Raw genomic sequence first — 24,425 nt, 5'->3', positions numbered from 1 at the left:
TAGGAACGTACAATATTTGACACATATTAGAATAATCTAATAGCCAAATAGTCTAACGTAAATAACTATGTATTTATAATAATTTATTGAATTTTAATTTCATCATTATTTTTTAAAAATTTATTCTTTTTATTCATATAACAATTAAACTTACGTAATGCATAATTATAAACTTAATATAAGGTATCTTTTTCTTTTATTTTAAAAATAAAATATACATACAATTGAATATTTAAAAATTAACTCATAATACAAATTATAAAAAATTTATAAGTTTAAGGTTTTAAAATTAGGATTATTATTCAATCCATTGTCAGTAGAAACTAAAGGCCCTACAAGTCGGTTTTTTTAACTTGCCACGTTATCTTTATAGAAAAGTTTTTTTTTATGCCCTTAACGTCAACTTTACACTCACTATCGTTAGTTCCCAAACTTTTGCTATCTCTGCACACCTCTCTCATTCACACTTTTCCCAAAATTTAGAAGATCTTTCTTAGCCTTCCATCTCAAACCTTTTCTCTATCACAGTCCCACAATTCTCTATTTCAAGCTTTTATCATAGACCTTTGTTCACTTCATTAATTTCAATTCTCTTTGCAAGGTTTTTTTTTTTTTTTTTGGTTTATTCCATACAAGCATTAATTTTTTAGTTTTCCTCTCTAATAGGCTAAATGCATATTTTATTAAACTATTTTTCATAATCTTACAGTCGACATATGAATGTTCCTCTAATAAATTATGGGTTAGATGTTTGATTAAACTATTTTTTGTAATTTGCCAAGATCACATCCATGCCATGGTTCAAACTGTGGTCTTTGAATGCTATTATTATTAAATTTTCTTATACAATATAAGTTTATTCTTTTGTACCATGAAGGTATCATTCTCAAAGCAAACACTAAAATATAGATTAACTTACGTTAACATTTTTATTTTTCCTAAAGTTTGTAATTTATAGAACTGTATTATATTCTATATGTATGATATATAACTTTTTATGCTCTTTATATCCTAATTAAATTCAATAATTAGATTTTTTCTTTCTTTTTTTTTTAGGATTAAAATGAAAAATATGTCAAGACAAGAAGTTGATATGATGGAAATGAAAAAAGTTGAGGATAATGAGATCGATAACATGGAAATAAAGTAAGTCTTTGAAGGTGAAAACACAATGGAGCATGTCATTGAAGAATAATGGATAGAGACATTATTAGAACCCTATGTTGGCATGGAATTTGAGTCACCAGATGATGCTCAAGAATATTACAATAAGTATGCGAGATCCAAATGTTTTGGTACATAAAAAAATCACATTACTAGATCAAGAACTAATCAAGCAATGATTGGCCGAGAACTTGTTTGTTCAAAAGAAGGTGTGTGAGTAAAAAAATACTTGAAGAAAGTAAATAGAATTTACGCAACACCAGATGAGACAAGAAAAGTTTGTAAAACAATGCTTCAAATATCCAAGAAGAAAAAAAAAAGTGGATTGTTTCTCAATTTCATGCAGCGTATAATCATATGCTAGCTTCACCAAATAGCATGCAATTTATTCGCTCACATAGAGTACAAACAACAGTTCAAAGAGATCTTATGGATGTTCTTGATGATTCTAATATTCATCCAAGTAAGATAGTTTCTATTTTATCTCATAAATTTAGTGGGATTAGTAATCTTAATATGACTAAGCTTGATGTTTTTAAAAATTTAAACCGTAGAAGGCAGAAGCAATTGGAAAAAGAAGATGCTCAAATAATGTTAGACTATTTTCATGACTGTAAATAAAAAAAATCCAAGTTTTTTTTTTATGTAATTCAAACTGATATCGATGGTTGCCTTGCAAATTGCTTTTAGGCATATGCAAGATCTAGGATGGCATATAAACATTTTAGTGATATGGTAGCATTTGATCCTACTTATTTAACAAATAAATATAAAATGCCTTTTGTTCCTTTTACTGGTGTGAATCATCATTTTTAGTCCATTTTATTTGGATGTGCTTTGTTATAGGATAAAACTAAAGAAACATTTATTTGGTTATTGAGAACTTGGCTTGAAGCTATGTATGGATGTCTACCAACAACAATTATCATAGATCAAGATGCAGTAATTACTAAAGTAATTGCAAAAGTTTTGCCTACTGCAAATCACCATTTTTGTATGTGGCATATTAAGAAGAAGTTTCCTGAAGTTTTAAGTCATGTTTACCATCATAATCCTAATTTTAAGAAAGAGTTCAATAGTTGTATTCAGAATACAGTTACACCTGATGTTTACCATTAAAATCGTAATTTTCACAGTTTGAAAATATTTTCCAACAAAGAAAGGGAAAGAAAATGAAAGAATAAAAGACCCTAAGTTCCTTTTCACAATAACATTTTCATTTTGTAGGATAAACGAGTACCTCAACTTCTTTTATTAAAAATTTAATCCCTTCAACCTTAAAGGGAAGGCTAACATATTAAAAGAACCCTTGAACCATTTCACTTTTCTTAAATAAGCCCTTATATTTTTTACCAAATAAACCCTTATATTTTGATTTGTATCCAAATAAACCTTTATTTCAAATGAAAGAATAATTTATATTAAGGGCTTATTTATGTGCAAACTAAAAGTTTAAGGGCTTATTTAATACAAAGTAAAAGATAAAAACTTATTTGTGTCAGAATTAAAAAATAAAGTTTATTTAAATCCAATCAAAATATAAGAATTTATCTAAATAAAATTATAAAGTTCAAGAACTTTTCTATTACTTTAGCCTAAAGAAAATGTCCCTTTTGGTAGCTTAAAGTGAAAGCATCATGCACTTAGCAAGTTTTTGAGTTCTAATGGAGTGAATGCTATCCTTACTATTCCTATTAGCTCTCTTTCCTTTGAGGATTGTTTTGAGTGGGCATCTTTCAAAATCTAAAATTTATACAATGAAAATGGGTAATCATTAAACAAGGACGACCAATCACCAAATCTTTATTACCGGCTCAAGTAGACATGTTGTTGGCAATAATAATGTTTGGAACCTGAACTTTGAAAGCTATTCCAAAAGTTAAAAAAGTGAAGAGCCTCTTACAATGCCTTAGCAGTTTAAGACATCTTTTTCAAGCACTACCATACCTTCTCTCCCTTATACATAAAGTGTGATTGAGCTTGAAAACGAATCAAGTTAGCATTGTTTACTTTCTATCATTTATCGACATATACTCAATGAGCTAATAATCTAAGCTAATATCCAAGAAGGGAGGGGTATTTTACCTATCATGTAATAATTCTTTATAATAAGACTTACAAAAAAGGTATGATCCTTTTTTGCTTTCTATTGCAATAGGACCAGTACTGGGTTCAGTACAAAAAGATGTTGGCAGAGGAAAATGAAATGCATAAAAGATGAGCAAATTGATTTCAAGGCTAGGCTGATTTAATTTTTTTTTCTATACATAAAGAAATTAAGAGAGAAAAAATTGAAAGCATTAACAATTGATAATTAAATCTCAATTTTGTTTAAAACCACCTAAATTGATAAATCATTTGAATTAAACTTAGGTTAAAATTTTTCATTCTTTTGCTTGCAGCTAGGAACTAAGAAGTGTAAATAATTGTTAGTTATAGTATGAGTGCACCTTCGACTAGAATTGCATTAAAGTGTTTTTTTTTTGTTTTACAGAGTTCATTTTTACAATTTCTTTAGCAATTCTAATTGTTGAACAATATGCCCTTATTTTCTCTATTCTTTTTTGTGCTTGTTTCTAATTTTTATAAAAAGGCTTAATTTGAAAAGAGAAAAAAATTGTAAGTATTAAGATTTAAATTTCAAATTTACTAAATGTTTTAAAAATAATTATATAACCAATTGAAATAATTTTTTTGAATATATAAGAGAACAATATCATACATACAAGAAATATCACATGTCCATTTAAATTTCACATACACTAAATCAATTTATTAAAATCATCATTCCCTAATATTATAAATCTTTTAGAATAAGCTTTTACCTATTTAGTGTTAAAACAAAATATTGAAAATCTAAAATTACTACTTTTGGTAAATCTAAAATTTTGAGGAAATGTTCAAAGGCATCTAATGATACCACTTGCCTTAAGGTTTTATTCAACCCCACCGTATTATTTACTTAGTAGATGTGTAAAAAGGTTGTAAGTAATAAACTTCGAGGATACAATAATGCCTAGTAACTGACAGCATTTTGCACTAATGAAATCAATTCACTGAGCATTCACTAGTGTATTACAAGATCACCAAACTTTTATAAAGGTTTTCTGCAATAAAACTTCTATAAAAGAAATCTAGAGTTTCAAAGAAAGAGAAAAAGTTTTGAAAATTATTTTTGTATCTTTTTTCAAACAACCAGAGAAGATTTTTATAAATAGTTAAGTGTCTCTTTCTCCTACAAGCATAACTATCTATTTTTTGAACAATTAAAATTATTTATTTTAAATAGATTTATCTATCTAGTTTGTATAAACTTAACTATCTATTCTTATCTGCTTGTCTATTTTAGACAAACTTAATTAATCAGTCACTTATAAACTTTAAATAAAATTAAATTTAATAAATTTAAATAAAATAATATTTACTACAAATGCTTGTGCCAAATGCCAAGTGCCAAGAGCCATTAATTAAATAATAATATATATTAATATTTAATTAATACAAGACTAATCAAGCTTGAAAATCCAAGCCCATGGTTTATTAACCACTTAAATCCAACTACGGTGGGTTTTTACTCCTCTTGATTTCTCATACTTTATTTTGAAAATCTTTAACAATCTCACACCATTTTTAAAATAATCTAGATTTATGAAGATCTTGAAAATCAATTGCATAAATAAAGGTATCTTTTGATTTGAATCTTCACTTAGTGAAAACATTTTAAAGTTAACCAAAATTGCATAGTAGACTATGTTTTAAACCAACTATTCCATTTAGTTAACTAAACTTATCTCACACAACGACTTCAACATACAATGAATGCTAGGTATCTGTTGACATTTTTATGGTCATGCGTTTGCATCTTTTTTTCAAGAGTACTATTAGGGCCAAGCTCTTGAGCTCCTAAAAGCGACCACACTTCACACTTACATAGGCAGCTCCCATCAAGAGTGTTTACGTAACTATAACATTCTAACACATTTATGTTATGAGTCTATTAAAATTATATTACTCATCTTTTCTTTACCATTATGGGTACCTAGCACTTTACCTGGGATGAAATTATAATCTTGTTATAGTGCTATCAGCCACATATAGATGATGTACTTTATCTTATTGAACTCAAGACTTGATGTTATACTAAGCGTTGAATCGAGTTTTCATCATGGATGGCTTTACTCATGAGCTTGAGTCCTATCCCTATTAATATCTTTTTTTACCAATTTTTTAGTAAAATTTTTAGTTAAAAGATCTATCAAGTTTTTACTTGATCTCACATAGTTTATAATTATCATTCCTTCTGAAATTAATTGTCAAACATAGCTATGTCTTAATCCAATATGTTTAGACTTTCCATTATATACTTGGCTATATGTTTTTGCTAGAGTTGCTTAACTATCACATCGGATAGAACTTAAAGAAATTGGTTTAAGGTATAACGGTACTTCACATAATAAATTTTTTAACCATTCAACTTCTTTAGCAACTAAGGCTAATACAACAAACTCAATCGCCATGTGGAATCCATTATGCATATTTGTCTCTTAGAACCCTAAAAAATAAAACCCCTACCAAATACAAAGATCCACCCACTTGCAAAAGCATGATTTTTCATATTAGTAATCCAACTAGTATCAAAATATCTTTCTAAAATTGAAAGACATATGCTATAACGCAATCCATAATTACTTGTTTTCTTCAAATGCCTAAGTACTATTTTAACCGCTTACCAATGCAAGTTACTTGGATTACTTGTATACCTGCTTAACTTTCTAATAGTAAATGCTATGTCTGACCTTGTACAAGTCATTGCATACATTAGGCAACCAATTACGTTTTCATATTGCAATTGATCAAATGTCTTACTAATATTAGATAATAATTTTAGTTGAGAATCCATGGGTATAGATACTGGAATGCAATCAAAAATATCAAACTTTTTAAGTAATTTTTCAATGTAATGTGATTGTGATAAGGTTATGCCACTATCATTTCGGATTATTTTAATTCCAATAATAATATCCACTATACCCATATCTTTCATTGAAAAGTTATTTGATAAAAATTTCTTTGTTTCCTTAACTTATTCTAAATTAGTGCCAACTATTAGCATATCATCCACATTTAAGCAAATTATGACTCTTTTGCCATTTTTAAATTTGTTATATATGCACTTATCGAACTCATTAGTGTTAAAACCATTGGCAAGAATGACTTTAGTAAATTTATAGTGCCACTAATTTAGCGCTTGCTTAAATCCATATAAGGATTTTACAAGCTTACAAACTTTATGCTTTTGATGAGGAATGATATATCCTTCAGGTTATTTCATATATACTTCCTCTTCTAATTTATCATTTAAAATATCGTTTTTGCATTCGTTTGATGTATAACCAAATTATAAATAGAGGCAAGTAAAATTAGAAGCCTAATTGTAACAATTCTAACTACTGAAGTATAAGTATCAAAGTAGTCAATCTCTTACTTTTGTGTAAAGCCCTTGACTACTAATATTGCTTTAAATTTATCTACGGTTTCATCCAGCATCATTTTCTTTTTGAAAATCCATTTTCAACCTATTAGATTGGAACGTGGTGAAAAGTCAACCAAATCCAAGTGCTATTTTCCATTATTAAGTCCATTTCGTCATTTGTTGCTTTTTTTCAAAAGGCAAAATCTTAAAACTTCATTGTCTCTTCATAGGTAACAAAATCAGACTATGCGCTAAAATAATAAGGAATTTTATTGGTAATACTTTCACCAATTCCTTCTACAAGGAACATAAAAAATTCTAGTCCAAAATCTTTTACCTTTCTAACCCTTTTGTTTGTTCTTATTTCTTGACAAGGTTTATCACTAATTTTAGTTTGCTTTAATGGATTTGAAATTTTTTTTCCACTTGTAGGATGAATTGTTTACAGTGGTTGTAATTGTTTTGAAATAGATTTAAATCTATTTTCATCAAAAAATTCAATCTCTTGATTAATAATAGTGTTAACTAAAGTTGAATCATTCGGTTCAATAACCCTGAACTTATACACTTTACTATTTTGTACATATTCTATAAATATGCATTATATTCCTCTTTCACTTAACTTTTTCCTTGTGAGTTTTGAAATTTTAACTACAGCTCTACATCCACAAACACTTAAATAAAAAAGATTTGATTTTTTTTCTTTCATTACTCATATAAGGTTATTCTTGCTTCTTTATTAGGAATTCTATTTAATATATGACAATCTATTAATAAAGCTTCACCCCAAAATTCTTGTCCAAGATCAGAATATGATAACATTGCATTTACCATTTATGTTAAAACCTTGTTTTTCTTTTTAGCTACACCATTTTGTTGTGGTGTATAAAAAGTTGTAACTTGGTGGATTATTCTAATGGATTCTAAGTAACTTGGACTATAATATTCTCCACCCATATCCGACCTCAAGCACTTGATAAAGGATTCACACTAAAGTTCAACTTCAAATTTATAAATTTCAAGTACTTTATTTTTAGAATATAATTAAATAAACATAACAATATCTGAAACATTCTTCTATGAATGTGACAAAATATTTTTTTTCAGATAATATAAGGGTGTTATGCATATCACAAACATCATTGTGAATTAATTTAAGTAACTTTGTATTTCTTTTAACCTTAGGAAAAGAATTTTTAGTAATCTTAGTGAATATGCATGTATTAAATTTATTAATGTCTTGACTAAATTCATGAATTAATGAAGCTTATTAATATCATATAATTTTTTATAATTTAAATAACCTAATTTATAATGCCATAAATATGAAGATTCAACTATGTAAGTAAAAATAACATTTTTATTCTTATTAATAAAATTAAGCTTGAACATTCCCTTATACATATACACGTTCCTAACAAAATTTTTTCTCATTGAGAGAATAAACTTATTTGTCTCAAATACAAGTTTGAAACCAAACTTATTCAACAAACTTCCAAACACTAAGTTCTTCCCAACTTTTGGTACATAATAAACATCATTCAAAATTAGAGTTTTTTCAAAAGTGAATTTGAGATAAATGGTCTATTTGCTTTTGATTGTTACTACAGAAGAATTTCCCATTTAGAGGACACTGCCATATTTGCTTGGTTTGAATGTGGTGAACATGTTTTTATCCTTACACACATGTTTTGTTGCCCCTGAATCAATCCACCAAGATTCATCAGTTTTAACCATGTTGATTTCAAAAATTATGGCAATAAATCTTTTAAAAGAATCACCTTTTGAGAAATTATTTTTCTTCTATAGCAACCGATATTCTTTTTTGAAATATCCTAGCTTATCATAATGGTAACATAAGCCTCTTTGTCCTTTCGATTCCTCTTGAATTTAGGCCCATTAGCAATCTATTTAAACTTGAACTTCTTTCTGGCAAGCTTAATGGTCTGTCTTTCCTTCATAACATGAACTTTGGCATCACCAAAATTGAAATTCTATTCTTACTTTCTGTATTCCTCTTTAATTCAAAAATGATTAGTCAAAGTTTCAAGAGTGATATCCTCTTTTTTATATTTCAAACTTCTTTTAAAATCCTTCCATGATGGAAGAATTTTATCTATTACAGATGATACAATTATTGTTTCATCATACTCATATTACATTGTTTAAATTAATTAGGCATTCTTTCAATTTGACATATTTGTTCAATCACAAAATGTCCATTAACTATATGATATTTATTAAACTGACTAACAAGAAATTTTTTACTTGTTGTATCCTCAATCATATACATGGTCTCTAATTTGTCTCATAACTCATTTGTAGTAGCATCATTTTGGTATGTATGAAACAGGCCATTAAACAGACCATTTAGAATATGGCCTTTGTACATGTAGTCTATATTATCCCATTTCTACCTCTCTCTTGTTGCAACAATAGATTTTATTTCATTTTCTTCTGGCCTAGAAGTAGTCAGCATATATACAACCTTCAAGGTTGAAAGCAAGAAATGCATTTTCTTTTACCACTATTGAAATAATCTAATTTGACAAAACTAGAAGCTAATTCCCTAAACGTTGCTTCAGTAGCCATTGTTGAACCAATAAAACCTTAAGATTATTATAACAAAATGCTAAAAATCTGAAATTACTATTTTTGATAAATCTAAAATTTTAAGAAAATGTTTCAAGGCATGTAACGGTGTCATTTTTCTTAAGGTTTTATTTGCCCCCACGATATTATTTACTTAGTAGATATGCAAAAAGATTACAAGCAATAAACCTCAAGAATACAATGAAGTCTAGTGACTGCTGCATTTTGCATTAACAAAATCAGCCCATCAAGCATTCAATGACATATTACTAGATCACTAAACTTCTATAAAGGTTTTCTACAATAAAACTTTCATAAAAGAAATCTAGAGTTTCAAAAAAAGAATGAAGGTTCCAAGAATTGTTTCTGTGTCTTTTTTAAGAAAACCAAATGAGCTTTTTATAAACAATTAAGTGTCTCTTTCTCCTACAGACATAACTATCTATTTTTAATAGACAAAAACTGTTTATTTTTTGAACAATTAAAATTATTTATTTTGAACCAACTTATCTATCTATTTTGTATAAACTTAATTGTCTGTTCTTATTTGTTTGTTAGTTTTAGATAGACTTAATTAATTAGATACTTATAAATTCTAAATAAAACATTATTTTATTTAATAAAATTGTATAAACTTTAAATAAAATAATATTTTATTTACTACACTATAAGTGCCAAGTGTGATTAATTAAATATTAATATACATATTAATTATTTAATTAATACAAGACCAATCGAGCTTGAAAATCCAAACCCATGATCCGTTAACCACTTACGTCCAACTACATTGAACTTATACTCCTCTTAATTTAAATGATTGTCTTGTTTTTTCATTTTCCAATGTAAGATTATTTCCCATACTTTATTTTAAAAATCTCTAACATTTAGTAAATTCATGGATACTTGGTTTAAATGTATTAGTATTAAGTTGGCTAAAATAATAAAAAAAATCTTTGAATTTTGTCATTTTATTTAAATATTCATCTACTTATATAACTTTCAAATAAGTCATTAAACTTTAATTTATAGTCAAATAAGCCTTTAGCATTTAATTTGTACCTAAATAAACTCTTAACATAAATCAATCTTTTATTTGAAATAAGAGCTTATTTAGATAAAAATAAAAATAAAATAAAGGCTTATTTTAGTACAATAAAAATAAAAACTTATTTAAGTAAAGTGATAAAGTTGACTTGTTTAATATTTTAGCCTATCAAACTAAAAAATCTAAATTCAACATTTCAATATTACCTCTAAACTCCCATAGTGGTCCCTTTACTAGACTATACTACATTGGATTAAAAGAATCCCCTAAGGGTTCTCTACATGACACCTATCTTATATTATTAAATTATTATTATAACTTTATTTATTTTTGTTTTCAATTATTTTACTTTATTTTTTGTTTTTATTTAATTATTTTTGAATTTTTAATTTATTTTAATTTGTTATTTATCTAAATTTTAAATTAAGATAGATTTTGATTAGTCAAAAATAGTAATTTTTAAATTTGAAAAAAAAGTAATAAATTTTGAAAATAAATAAAAATATTTCAATGATAAAATTTTTAATAATCACACATGGGTATTTTTTAAGAAAATTCTATATGAGTTTCTTTTTTAAATTTTACTCAAATTATGGAAAAGTTTAGAAAAGAATTCAATAATGATATTTGATATTAGTTTTTAGCCAAAAATAAATGTAATAAAATTTTGAAAAAAATAAAAATTATTTCAAAGATGATAAAATTTTGAAACTAAATAAAAGTTATTTCAAAGATAAAATTCATAAAATCATAAATAATTGATTTTTTAAGAAATTTTTATATGAAAAGTTTTTTTTAAAAATTTGACTCAACTAATGAAAATTTTTGGATATTTCAATGATGATAATTCACATTTACTTTCAAGTAATAATAAAATAAAAATAAAAATTTTATAAAAATAATAAAATAAATTATGGAAATAAAATTTGGAGTTTTTTAAAAAAATAAATCTGATAAAATATTCTTAAAAATCATAAATGATTAATTTTCTAAAAATATTTTAAATAAAAATTATTTCTAATTGTGATCTAAATAATAAAAATTTTTCATTAAATAAAATGACAAAACGATTTAATTAAACTTCACGCAAGAGGAAAACGAACACTAATTATTACAAAAGTTTTTACTAAGTTTAGAATCTGAAGGGAGTGAGTGACACAAACTTAATTAAGAGTAAAAAAAATCAAATAGAACTATTCTTTTTCACTTTGAAAATAACTACTACTTAAAAAAACTATCCGCTGTCTTTTTACTTAATTTTTTTTTCAAAATTTAACTTTTTTTTTTTTTTTTGCAAAATATCAATTTTGTCCATCCACGTAATGACTGTATCCTTTTTTAGTAAATAATTAGATTGCACTTGATGCGTTGCTGCGGATCCAATGTGATAATTTAATTTATATAATTTTATATTATTTAATAAATTTATTAAACTTAAATTATATAAATACTAAATATATTTATTTATAATTAATTAGATTCATCAATATCATAAATTCATAATTATTAAATTTATAAATAGCTATATTCATTTAATTTGAATTTGATTTATAATTAATTAATAGTAAATATAAATTTGGATTCAAAGTTTAAATGATGAAGTATATTTATTCATAATTAATTTAATTTATGAATATTATAAATTCATGAATAATTAAGTTTATAAATAATTGATTTTTTCAAAAAAAAAGTACATAAATAATCAAAGTATGTTCAACCATAATTAATTAGGTTCATTAATATCATAAATTCATAATTGATTTTGTTTATAAATATTGAAATATAATATATATAAATCTAAGCTCAATTTTTAAATGATACAAAATACGCAATAATGCATTCACAATTAATTAAATTCATAAATATTATAGATTCATGAATGCATAATGAATAAATAATTTATGTAATTTAAAATAAAAAATAAAAACATTAATAAAAATTTTATAAAAAAAATCAAGTGCTATTATTTCATAAACCTACTGATAAAAATAGTGTATTGATAGTGCATGAATAGTGCAATTTTAAGGTAATAAAATTTATGTCTCTTATTTGAATTATCGAAACTATTATATATTTTCAAAGTGTTATCCTATTCCAATTATAAAGTAGTTATTTTAGGATTAAGGAAACAATTAATAAAGGAAAAACCCTAAAAAAATAGTACACTACTATATCTATTTTATAAATCTTCAAATTTGTATCCTATTCCAATTTTAAAGTAGTAATTTGAGGATTAGGGACACAATTAATTAAAAAAGAAAAACCCTAAAAAAAGTACACAACTAGATCTATTTTTTAAAAGTACAATGTAGTAAATCAAATGTATAACAAATTCAACTACAGAGACATGACATTAACATAAAAAAATTCTATTTAATTCATACTAGATATCACTTTCTTACCAATTTCTCTTTTTTTATTTATTATTCCAAATCATCATTAAATATACACTAAAAAAATTAATAACAAAAGGCTAAAATAATAAAAAGAATCCCTAAATTTTATCACTATGGGTGAACAATTGGTTGGTTTGATCAATTTTATTTAAAAAAAATCAACAACCGAATTAATCGATTTTCATTCTGTAAATAATTAAATCGACTAAAAAATTTTAAATAACCGACCATAATCGAGCCTATTAAAATTGGTTCAGTTCAATCAATTTTATTAAATAACCAAATTCTTCATATTTTGTCTTTAGGAAAAAGCAATACCATTTTTTCTAAAACAAAAAAGTTGAATAATAGATACTAAATGGATAATAAAATACCAAAAAAATAAATCAACCTACTAAAGTGTATGATATGCTACAAGACCAATAACAAAGGTGGATCAAATCTATAATGGGTTAAGCAATGAGTTCAGTCTAAACAGTAAACAAATGACCAATTGCTTAAGATTCAAGTTAAGCCCCTAAGCCGAAATAAACCAATAGCAATATATATATTCTTTACAAGCATAATAAACAAAGGAAATCTTATATAGAATTCCCATCGAAGTAATTTTAAACTACTCTAAATGGATTAATCTAAGAATACCCACCAAAAGTTCAAGCTTTCAAAAAATCCAAGAATATCTACTAAAGGTTCAAACTTTTTAGGGGCTCATAAGAGTAGTTCTTGGTGAAATCATTGTGTTCATAATTCAATGATAAAGGAAAAGATGAAGGTCATCAGGGACTTACAGTAGTTGCAGGTGTTATTGATCTCTTCAAAGAAAAATCTCATTTTACGGCTCATCGATCTCTACAATCTTCGATCTTATGCTGTTTTGAGGAGTTTTTATTAGCAACAAATTAGAGATAGAAAAGTAGAAGAACGAAAAAGGCAAAGAGGTGAAAAGAAGAAAGGTAGAAAGACAGTGAGAGGCAGAAAAGCAAATTCTAAGTTTGAGACTGAGAGGCAATCAAGTGGAGAAAAGAAAGAGTGTGAGAGAAGTTAGTGAGTCAAGTTTAGGGCTTTTTTAGGAGGGAATATACATATTTACACTTATTTATTAAAAAGTCGATTATTCGATCGATTCTATTACCAGTTTTAAAAACTAAAAATCGACTTATTTAACTAATTTAATCGATTCAAAAAATCGACTATAACCAAAACTGACTAGACCAAAGCGAATTGACCATATTTCATCAATTTTAGTCAATTAAATTGATTTAAACTGATTTCTGCTTATACCCGTTTATCACTTTACTTAGATAAACCTATTATTTTTATTACATTCAAATAAATCTTTCACTTCTAAATTGCATTTAAATGAGTCTTTAATTTTTAATTTATATCCAAAAGTCATTAACTGTTAATTTGTACCTAAATAAATCATTAACATAAATCAATATTTCATTTAAATTAAGAGTTTATTGATTAAAATATTTAAAAAGCTTTTGAACTATTTTATTTTTAAATAATTCTTTATATTTTTATAATACCTAAATAAGTCTTTGTTACTTGATTTGTATCCAAATAAATTTTTATTTTAAACAAAAAATTGATTTATTTAGATATAAACTAAAAGTTAAAGATTTATTTGGTTGTAAATTAAATGTTCATGTCTTATTTTAATGCAATAAATAATAAAGTGATAAAATTTAAAATTCTTTTATTTTAATTAAATTTATTTGAATACCAATCAAAAGATAAAAAATTATTTAATATAATAAAATATAAAACTTATTTTAAAAAATAAATAATTCATTTTTATAGTTTATCCAAAACAAAATTTCAAAATGTGATTAATTAATTATTAAAAAGCAAAGTTCAACGGTTTGATAATTCACATGGGGCCCAAACCCAGGTTGGCCGCGAAGTGGGGCACGATAATGACAGGTTAGCCGAAGCTGCTAGGGTGGTCGCAACCTCGTGGGCCGCCCTTCTCCCTAATTATTATTAATTTTTACAAAATAGGCGGTTTTCACGCTTTAAATAAAATAAAATAAAAACTCGAACTAGCCGACGCCAGCGAGCGATGGGTCGATAACGAAAAAAATAAAATAAAATAAAAAACCTTCAGCTCAGACAGAAGAAGAAAAAAGCTGCAAACTGAAAGGAAAAGAAGGAAATTAAAAAAAAGTATTAATCTCTCTCTTTTTATTTTTATAATTCTTTGTTTAACATTCTATTAATTAGAGCAAAATTTGATTAATTTGCTTGAGCTCTGCATTTTTTGTCTATTTATTTATTTACGGAGTGTTGTTTTTCTTCTTTTTTTTTTTGGGTTTAGAAGAGGAGGGAAGAAGAGAGAAATGGAGTCTACGGAGTTGTCTTACTTGTCATCACCAGAGGCGGCGAGGAAGGGATCTCCGCCGCCGCCTAAATCGCCGAGTTCTGGTAATTTCTGATCTGATCTTTCTTCTTCATTGAAGCTTTTCATTTTTGAGTTTTTTTTCTGCTTTTGAGTTAATGGCGTTAAATTTTTTCTGTTTTTCTTTTTCTTTTTTTTCCCTAATGTAAAGATTAATGTGTGAAATTGTTTGAATTTCGTGTTGTTTATTTCGTTTATTCATATATTTTAATATAGAATTTGAAACCCTAACCCTAGCATTGTCTTTGGTTGCGCGAGAAATGAAAAATGGAGAGTGAGAAAAAGAAGAATGTATTCTGAGTCTTTAGCTTATGCTTGATTGCCACGAAATGTCAGGGAGTAGAGGGATGAGAAATCCTGGAGTTTCGCCTAGTATTATCTTTTTATCTGCTTTTATTTGTATAATAACTGCCAAATGTGGGATAGATGCTGAGGTGAACAATGGTGTGAGGGCTGTGCTGCAAGTAAGGGTCTTCTCTGTCATGTTTATTTGTGTTAATTTTTCTTTTAAATTACAATTAAAAAAATTACTGCAAAATCAAATTAAGACTTATCTTTTGAATGGTTTAGTGACAACAACATGGTATTAAAAATCAGTTATCTTGTCTAGAAGGCTTAATGATGTATGCTCTTGGAGGGCATAATGTAATTGAATTCTGAAAATGAGAAATCTTAGACTGTTGTTGTAGTATATTTTAGAGAATTCTTTTCTTTGGCTTTATTTTCTGAGACTATTGAAACGGATGCTTAGTAAGGGGAAGAAAAGAAATTTACTGGAGTGATATTTTCTTTATTTTCACAGATGAAGCTGAGATTTAAGACTGTAGTTGTGCCTGATATTGGATTAGGGGTGTGGTCATCTAGTATTTTTGAGTTTGCTAACCCCGGTGCTTGTTACACATTCTTTTGAACTTCCCCCTCCCTTCCTTCTTGTATGGATGACATGCATTAGCCTAGGAAGCACAGACCCAGCATCTGTCCTTGAGTGCTAGTGTCATACCAGTGTCTGACACGGACATGCCAAAATACGTATGAGACATGCTGAGACACAGCCAAAAAATAGAAAACAAATTGGACATGATCAAGTCACGCTTGGACACAGCAGGGGGAAACAGTGAAAAAAGAATGGAGGCTGTGGATCATTTTGTAGATCTAGGCTTTTTTAATTGTTTTTTGGGAAATCTAGTTAGGTGGGAAGAAACAGGAGGATGAGAATACTTTTCTGAAGATTTTGGAAGAATTTAACATCAGTAGTTGGCTGCAATGGAAACTGGATAGGAGAGGTGGCCAAACTGTGGTTAGCGAGATGAGAGGAATTTTTAAAGAGAGAGAAATTGAAGAGATAGAAGGTGATGGAGGAAAATGAAGAAAGCAAAAAGGAACTTTCATGCCATGTTCATTAATCTGTGTGCTTTAATATTATTGGGTGCATGAGTCCCAAGCTTTTTCCTTCTCAGATTCACCTTTTCACCTTTTGTGTTTTCTCTGTGCTTCTTTGTTCTCATTGCAGACTTTTTAATGGGCTAAATAGGTAAATTCTTGCCCCCCCCCCCCCCAATCCTGATACAAATGATTGAGATTTAATGGGCCATTTCCTACTCAATCTGAGCCCAATCCATTTAGTCTAAGATTTATTGCACGGCCTGCTTGTAATATGAAAAATGATTGTTACCTGCTTAAGCCCACATGTTAGAATCTTATAATATGATTATAAGTAAATTAGTGACAAGAAATATAATAAAAATTTGATTATATAGTAATTTAATGTATTAATATTTAAATTTACATTAAATATTTTTATTGCCGGGTCCTGCCATACCCGTGTCCTCATTTCTTAGAAATTATATTGTCTCTGTGTCCGTGACATGTCGAACCCGTATTACATGCCCATGCCCATGTCCGTGCTTCTTAGGCAATAGTTGTTTTATGCATTTGTTTGTTATCTTTGTGTGCAAATCTCTATATGTACCAGTTTTTGGAGGATTAATAATTGGAGTTAATGATGGAAAGACTTATATTAAATGTTTGGTTGGTTTTTTGTATCTTTGAAGAAATCATTAAATTCATTGATTTTAACTTCATAGATGCTATACTTAGTAAAATAGTCCATGAAATTTATTAAATATAAAAATGTAAAACGTCAACAGTATACGCTGTCATCTAAGCTTGAGCTCTATCTTCAATATTCCTTTGGTTTTTTTCTGAGCCAAATTCTCTAGTTTTATAACCTGTCCTTTAACAATTACCATCTACTGTAGTGGTTCTCCCTTGGTTTTTAAATGTTAAGTGATGAGATGAGAGGGAACTAAGTTGTTTTGGTGATGCCAATAGGGTGGATTATTAGTGATCTGAGTTGCTTGGTATTGAGTAATCATATATGTAGCTAAGCGTTAATAAAATTTGCAATAAATTTGAAAAATGCAATTCTGATATTTCTTATTAGCTTCCCTTGAGATTGGATTTTCTACTTCTTCCATTTGTGTGAGATCAACACTACCACTATTTCAGCAGTACTATGATTTGAACTATTATTAGGAATGCAAAGTGGTATATCCTAATAAGCAATACTTGTTGCACTGAAACTGACATATTTATGCTGTTTTTATTTAATGCATCTACTACAAGCTTTTGTGTATCAGCATTTACATATTGTGTGATGTGATATATAGATACTCATGTTTAGCATCTATGTTATTCTTATTGTAGATTCTTCCCATTTATATGTTTTCTGGGCTAAAAGGAAGGAGATAGCCCTAATAGTTGAAATTTTCATGTTTGCTTAAAAATTTTCTGATTGACTACAAATGCATTTATGATTTTAGAACTGAGTGATGAAATTTTTTGCTCATGCTTCTTCTGTAAGAAAATGCGGAGAAGCCTACATATATTAGGTTTCTTGTCTCCAATGCTGCAGCTGGTTCTGTAATTGGAAAGGGTGGTTCAACAATTACTGAATTTCAGTCAAAATCAGGAGCTCGAATTCAGTTGTCACGCAATCATGAATTTTTCCCAGGAACATCAGACAGGATTATTATGGTCTCTGGAACAATTGATGAAGTACTCAAAGCTATGGAGCTTATGCATGCAAAATTATTGAATGAGGTGATCTTTTTGATGACTTTTAACTCTATAAATTCTGTCTTTCTGATCATAATTTAAGTTTGTTTTTCTTGGTCAGCTTAACATTGAAGATAATGATGATGTTGAACCAAGAACAAAAGTGAGGCTAATTGTTCCCAATAGCTCTTGTGGCAGCATAATTGGGAAAGGAGGGGCTACCATAAAGTAAGAAGTCTACTTGGATACTCTGATTACCATATGTTTTTGTTGCTATGATTCTGAAAACTTGCCAACGATATTGCAGGCTTGAAATAAAAAAAAAATTAACTTGAATTTTATAGCTGTTAGTAGTGTTGACATAATTGAAGCATGGTCAGCAGGCTTATCTATAAAGAGTGTGTATTTATTCTTCCATTATGCTGTTCATTTGCAGGGGATAAACTTTGACTAAAATGCTTAACCTACAGTTGATTTATAGTATATTCAGATAGGCATGAGAAGTGAACGAACTACTCATTTTGGAATTGGTTCATGTGTAAGAATGTCTGCAATGAAAGTTTTATTTGACCAAGTTGGGGATGATTTGGAAACTTCTCATACTAAGAGCCATGTATGATGAAATTGAGAGCTAACACGGGGAACAGGTGTTGGAAGGAGAATCTCTTAGTGATAGGAATAAATTTAGTAAAGATTACCATAGCAATAATTTTGATGCATCATAGTGAGTTACTTCTTGAATCCTCTATTGCTAACCGCTTATGCTCTAAGTAGAGATGGCTTTGGGAAATGAATTAGTTCAGATCTATTTGGCAAAATGTGGTAAGTTGTCAGAGGATTTCTTTTGTATAATACCTGTCTGACAAAGGTTCACTCTAGATTATGGTTAAGTCTTATGTGGAATTGACTTGGATTAAAGTTGCAAGTAACTTTGTTTTATAAAATGGTTAGTAAAGATTAAAAACATGAGGTTATTTGTTTGGATTTGCTTTTTTGGTCATTTCCTTTTACTTACATTATAACATCTAAACATCTTGATTTGAGAAGAATGCTTTCTGACATGAAGGTCTAGCTGGCATTGATGTTTGAACTGCAGGATATTCTTCTATATTATTTGGGTTCCTTTTTCAATTGAAGTACCATGGTCTTCACTTAAGCTTGGATATTAGCTTAGAATTATGAAAGAGAACCAATCGAATGTTGTTACTGTCTCCTAAAACTTGATTAGGTGCACAGGCATTGAATGGACTGAGAACATGTTCTTCAAGATGGACCAGCCTCATAAAAGTAACTTTCATGACAAAATATAGTAGTGTTAACAAGCACGTGCTTTTCTACATTGCTCTACTAGTTACACATAATTTAGCATGATTTGACTGAGAAGTCATTCTGATCCAGGAAGTCTGACTGTCTCCCTTAGTGCATTATAGGTGCTACTTGTCGCTTGAGCCCTGCAAGAAGTTTTAATTGATTATTTAAATCTTATACATCCTTAATATCCCCACTGCCTTGTAAAGACACAATCATTGTGAACATGAATGTTTTTTGTTAATGCATTAGAGGAAATGAGAAACAAAATAGGTGCCTAAAATGATTGTTTAAAACAGTCCCATTCTATGTGTGTGGTGTGTGGTCAGTTACCATCGAACTAGTATTGGTCCCTTATTTGGGAATTGGCTGCCTTAAACAGATAAGGCAAGTATTAATTGTTGTTTATGGCTTTTTGTAGGTCATTTATTGAAGACTCCCAAGCTGGCATTAAGATATCTCCACAGGATAATAATTTTTATGGCTTGAATGATAGGCTTGTGACCCTGACCGGCACTCTAGATGAGCAAATGCGAGCAATTGATTTGATTTTGTCCAAGCTTTGTGAAGACCCTCATTACTCACAAGCTATGTATGCCCCATTTTCATATGCAGGTGTGTTCTCCTTTTATTCGGCAACTGAATCCAAAGAGACTCCTACATTTGCAACACTTGCCTATGCTTTATGAACTATTGCTTTTTATATCATCTCTTGTCTCACCGAATCCTTAACAGTTATATCATAATCTTGATACGCAAACTGTTGTTTAATTTACATTTGATAAACGTTAAACATTAAAGCTTAGCTGTCAGCATGATACGTTTCTAACTTTTTTGTTTTGGGGAGAAAAAATCACAAATCTTTCAGCCATAACAATTATTTTTATGCTATTCCATCTATCACTAAGACCAAGCCGGACAGAAGTCTTCTATCTCATTAAAGCTTTTTTGGCTGTGCTATTAAGTTAAACATTAAAACTTAGCTGTCTGCACGATGTGCTTGTAACTTTTTTTTTTTGGGAGAAAACATATTTTCTTTAATCCATAATAATTATTTTGCACTATTCCATCTATCACTAAGCCCAAGCCTGACAGAAGTTTTCATCTCTTTTCGTGATGTTTTCACACACTTTTGCCTTCACATGTATTCTCTGGCAAAGGTTTTTTTTTTTTTGATTGAAAGGTATAGGCTCAATGCATAAAGAACTGTTCTCCTATTATTTTTCACTGGACCTGAGCAATTTAGTGTGATCTCACAAACCTTAAAGCAAAGTGGCATAACCGAACACAACAAATTGAAAGATGCTACACCTATGTAATTTATCCTAGCTGCAGAATGATGCAGATTTCTTCTGATTGTGGTCAAATATTTGGAAGTAAGCATAGTTTAAAAAAGAAGATGTGGCCTAAAAAGCATGATGCCTCTTCCAAGTTTGTACACGAGATATCATGGAAGTTTCTCATGGTTGTTTTAATTCCAGTGGTTAACTTCCTTAGAAGGCTTTTTTTTTTTTATAATGCTGTAATGATTTTCAGTTGTTGTCAAGTAGTCTGATTCTTAATGGTCATTTTTCATTGTGAATTTATGATGTGAATTGTCCTTAATGTGTGATTATTGTTTATCTTGGTATTATGTCCTTTGTGGAGTTGTTAGTATATATTACTAGTAAGATTTCTTTAACTAGAAATTTTTGGTATTTTCGTCTCTGGTTTTCATGGCATTCCATATGCATATGTGCTTCCTTTTGTTGCAACAGCAACTTACAATTCAATGGGCTATGCACCAAATGGAACTGGGGGAACGTTTCAGAATCACAAGGTTCCATCTCTTTCTATTTTGCTTTATCTGTAATGCCTGGTTACTGATGCTATTTAATTTGTTTACTGCTAAGCAAAATATATTAGTTTGTTGTTTAACTTTGGCATCTATATAGAGGACAGTCATATGCTCAATTCGTTTGATTTTTGCAGACACGTATAATAGTTCTTCATTAACTTTTTTCTGCTAATTTGTGTTATACTTCTTCTATAATTGTTGTGTTGCAGTATTTCCAGTGTCCCACCCATTTTTAATATCTCCCTAAACCTTTATTATGCATTTAACAAGTGATGACTGATGTTCTGAATTAAAGGACTCAATGCTATATGTGTAGACTGTAGTTAAATAGGTCTTGCTTGACAGAAGGCTTTCTTATGTCTATCCAGGAGGATCGTAGCAACTCTGTCACGATTGGTGTTTCAGATGAGCATATCGGGCTGGTTCTTGGTCGTGGTGGAAGGAATATCATGGAAATTAGTCAGGTTTATAAATGATAAATAGGTATCATTTGGTTCCATAATGTTGCTTATGTTCTGAATTTGAGCACTTTGTCACTGCAGGTAAGCGGGGCCAGGATAAAAATATCGGATAGAGGTGATTTCATGTCTGGAACCACAGATAGGTATAAAAATCCCAGTTATCAATCTGTTATTTAAGCATTGAGTTCTGAGTTTTTTTTTTTTTTTTTTTTCTTAAAACCCTTTTCTATCGTTTACCTTATGTGGCAGGAAAGTCACAATCACAGGATCACAGAGGGCAATCCGTCAAGCTGAGTCCATGATAATGCAGAAGGTAGCATACGCCACTGAGAGGGTGGTGGATTAGTTTTCCAGTTATCAGAACCATTCTTGTCGGAGTCTATTGCTGAAACAGCTTACAACTACCTCATATAGTTTGACTAGAAACATATCCACATTCATTGGGACGCCATGAGTTGACAAAGCTTGGAGTACGACGGTAGCAGCAAGAACGGGAAATTTTTATCAAGCAGAGCTCTTATTAGGTATTCTTCGGAACATGCGATCTGAATTTTTTTATTTAAAAAGGGGAAAAAGATGTTGGAATTGGCTATATCATTGCTTGAATGAGAATTTGAATTAGTATCATTTTCTTTTGATTTTATAATTGTAACCGCTTGCTGTTGTTTACTTCTGGTATATTATCTTGTAGGGTGCTTCACTATTGAACATCTGAATTATAATTTTGGGAGGATACCTTTTCTTTTTTTTTACCTTAAATTTATGCAACTTTGAGTTGCATCAAATTATATGCTCGTTCATTGATGATTGCCTTTCTTTGCTCTTTTATAAAACTTGTAAAGCATTAGGGGTGTAGTTGAGTTGAAACATTGCGTGGCTCAAGCGCAGTTCCATTCAAAAAAATAAGGCTCAAAGTGCAGCTCAAGCTTGATTGAGCTTATTTTTTATATTCAAGGTCGACTCCTAAGTTTCTAAGTTGCTTGAGCCACTCAAGTATGGCTCGATTAAGCTCAATAAAATTGTAAAGGTAAAACATTAAACATTAAATTTTTGTCACTTACTTATGTGTACATATTAAACATATTAAAATATATTAAGAACTAAAGGCTTACAAATCTTTCTGAGTTAAAGTGTAAAAAAATTGAATTTGCTCGACTCGTTACTTGAAAAGTTTGATTTCGAGTTTGGCGTGATAATGATCTATTCAAAAGGTCAAGTAATTATAGAGTATGGGTGTGGCTGGACTCGTTTATACCCGTAGAGAAGACAGAAGTCGGGTGAGGTTGGAAATTATGATTCAAGTTTAAACTATTAAAAGTAGCAGTACAATTAAAATCTAGCATAAAATGAAAAATGGAATTCACGCAATTTTTAATGGCGTGGATGAAGAAATTAGGGACGACTGAAAAAATCAGAGTTTCAAGAAAGAAACAAAAGGCTAGGAGTGGAATGAGGCAGAGGACAGATCTTTGGGCGATAAGGGGAGCTTGCACATAGACGGGCGGATCAAAAGAAACCCCCCAAAGATCCGAAAACAAACAAAATTTGAAGAAAAGGTTTTTTTACCGTTAACTTCCAAAATTTTCTTTTGCACACTCTTTTTATAGATTAAATTAGTAAATTTATCAGCATTTTTTAAAAATATATTATAAGTTAAAGGTGACCAAAAAATTCAAAAAATAAAAAATTAATTCAAAATTATAGTATTTAACTCAATTTAAATCGATTTTTTTATTCGATTTGAATATTAAATATATATATATTAAATTTATATCGAAAAATAAAAATTTGAAAAAGAAATGAATTGGTCTAAATTATATAATTTTACTAATTTTTTATATATATTTAAATTTTTTAAAATTAAAAATAATTATTTTCTATATAAATTTATTTAAATATAAAAAATTATATTAAAATAATATATAAAAAGTTAAATTTTAAAAACTTATGAATTAATAGAATTTAATTTAAATTAAATCAATTAAAAAAATTAATTCAATTTCAAATCGAATTTTAAAATTTTATAATATTATATATTATTTAAAAAAATCAAACCGAATCTAATATTATCCAAATTAAATTATTATCACTCCTATTATAAATGTACACCTTATAAAAAAAATTTTGAATCTGTCACTACGTCTAGAGGTCGACAAGAAGGGGTGAAGGAGAGAACTAACAGTGAGAAAGAATGAGGCGACCAGCATGGTGAACGGCGTCGTTAGGGTAGGCGGCTCCCATCGTCGCACCAGCCGTAATAAGGGCCAAAGTTGGCCTCCTGCAGGCGGCAAGCTATTTACGGCTTCGATTTGTTGAAAAACCAAAATTATAAATTGTAGGCATATTCATAAATAAATAATATGGGAGTAGAACCAATTACGTGCTAGCATCTTATGCATATCGTAGGAACAATTTCAAAGTGATGTCAAGCACTCAACTTGATATTATAAAGTTATGGTAAACAATTCCAAATATGATAAAAATAATGACAATTAAAATGCGTGAATAATACAAATTTTAAAACTAAAAAAAATGGGTTTATTTATTTATAATTCTTTTTATTATAATTCTGTAATTATTCAATTATATTAAAAAATTATATATGAAACTTATAAATGTAGATTTATATAAAATTTTGATGAATTTTATATGATTTTGAATTATCAAAAAGAAAAAAGTAAACAGAAA

At 28.5% G+C, this 24,425-nt stretch overlaps 1 protein-coding gene across 2 annotated transcripts; it reads left to right on the top strand.

Moving 5' to 3' along the window:
* The first annotated feature begins 14,688 nt into the window (after positions 1-14,688).
* Positions 14,689-22,537, top strand: LOC111310368 (protein BTR1-like). 2 transcript variants are annotated; one of them, XM_022909762.2, is made up of 9 exons: positions 14,689-14,842; positions 14,997-15,100; positions 17,938-18,176; positions 18,253-18,359; positions 19,861-20,054; positions 21,197-21,258; positions 21,645-21,740; positions 21,819-21,880; positions 21,987-22,537. In XM_022909762.2, exons 2-9 carry the CDS (start codon positions 15,016-15,018, stop codon positions 22,081-22,083), a joined length of 942 nt encoding a protein of 313 aa, XP_022765497.1. In that variant the 5' UTR covers positions 14,689-14,842; positions 14,997-15,015; the 3' UTR covers positions 22,084-22,537. The 2 variants fall into 2 exon arrangements, with proteins under 2 accessions (XP_022765497.1, XP_022765496.1); XM_022909761.2 differs by having other exon boundaries at positions 14,705-14,842; positions 14,994-15,100.
* The last annotated feature ends 1,888 nt before the right edge of the window (positions 22,538-24,425 follow it).

The sequence above is a fragment of the Durio zibethinus genome, chromosome 19 (genome assembly GCF_047325235.1).
Source record: "Durio zibethinus cultivar Kanyao isolate XHJ-2024 chromosome 19, ASM4732523v1, whole genome shotgun sequence".
In the NCBI taxonomy this organism is placed as follows: domain Eukaryota; kingdom Viridiplantae; phylum Streptophyta; class Magnoliopsida; order Malvales; family Malvaceae; genus Durio; species Durio zibethinus.
This window is presented reverse-complemented; position numbering and strand designations above follow the sequence as displayed.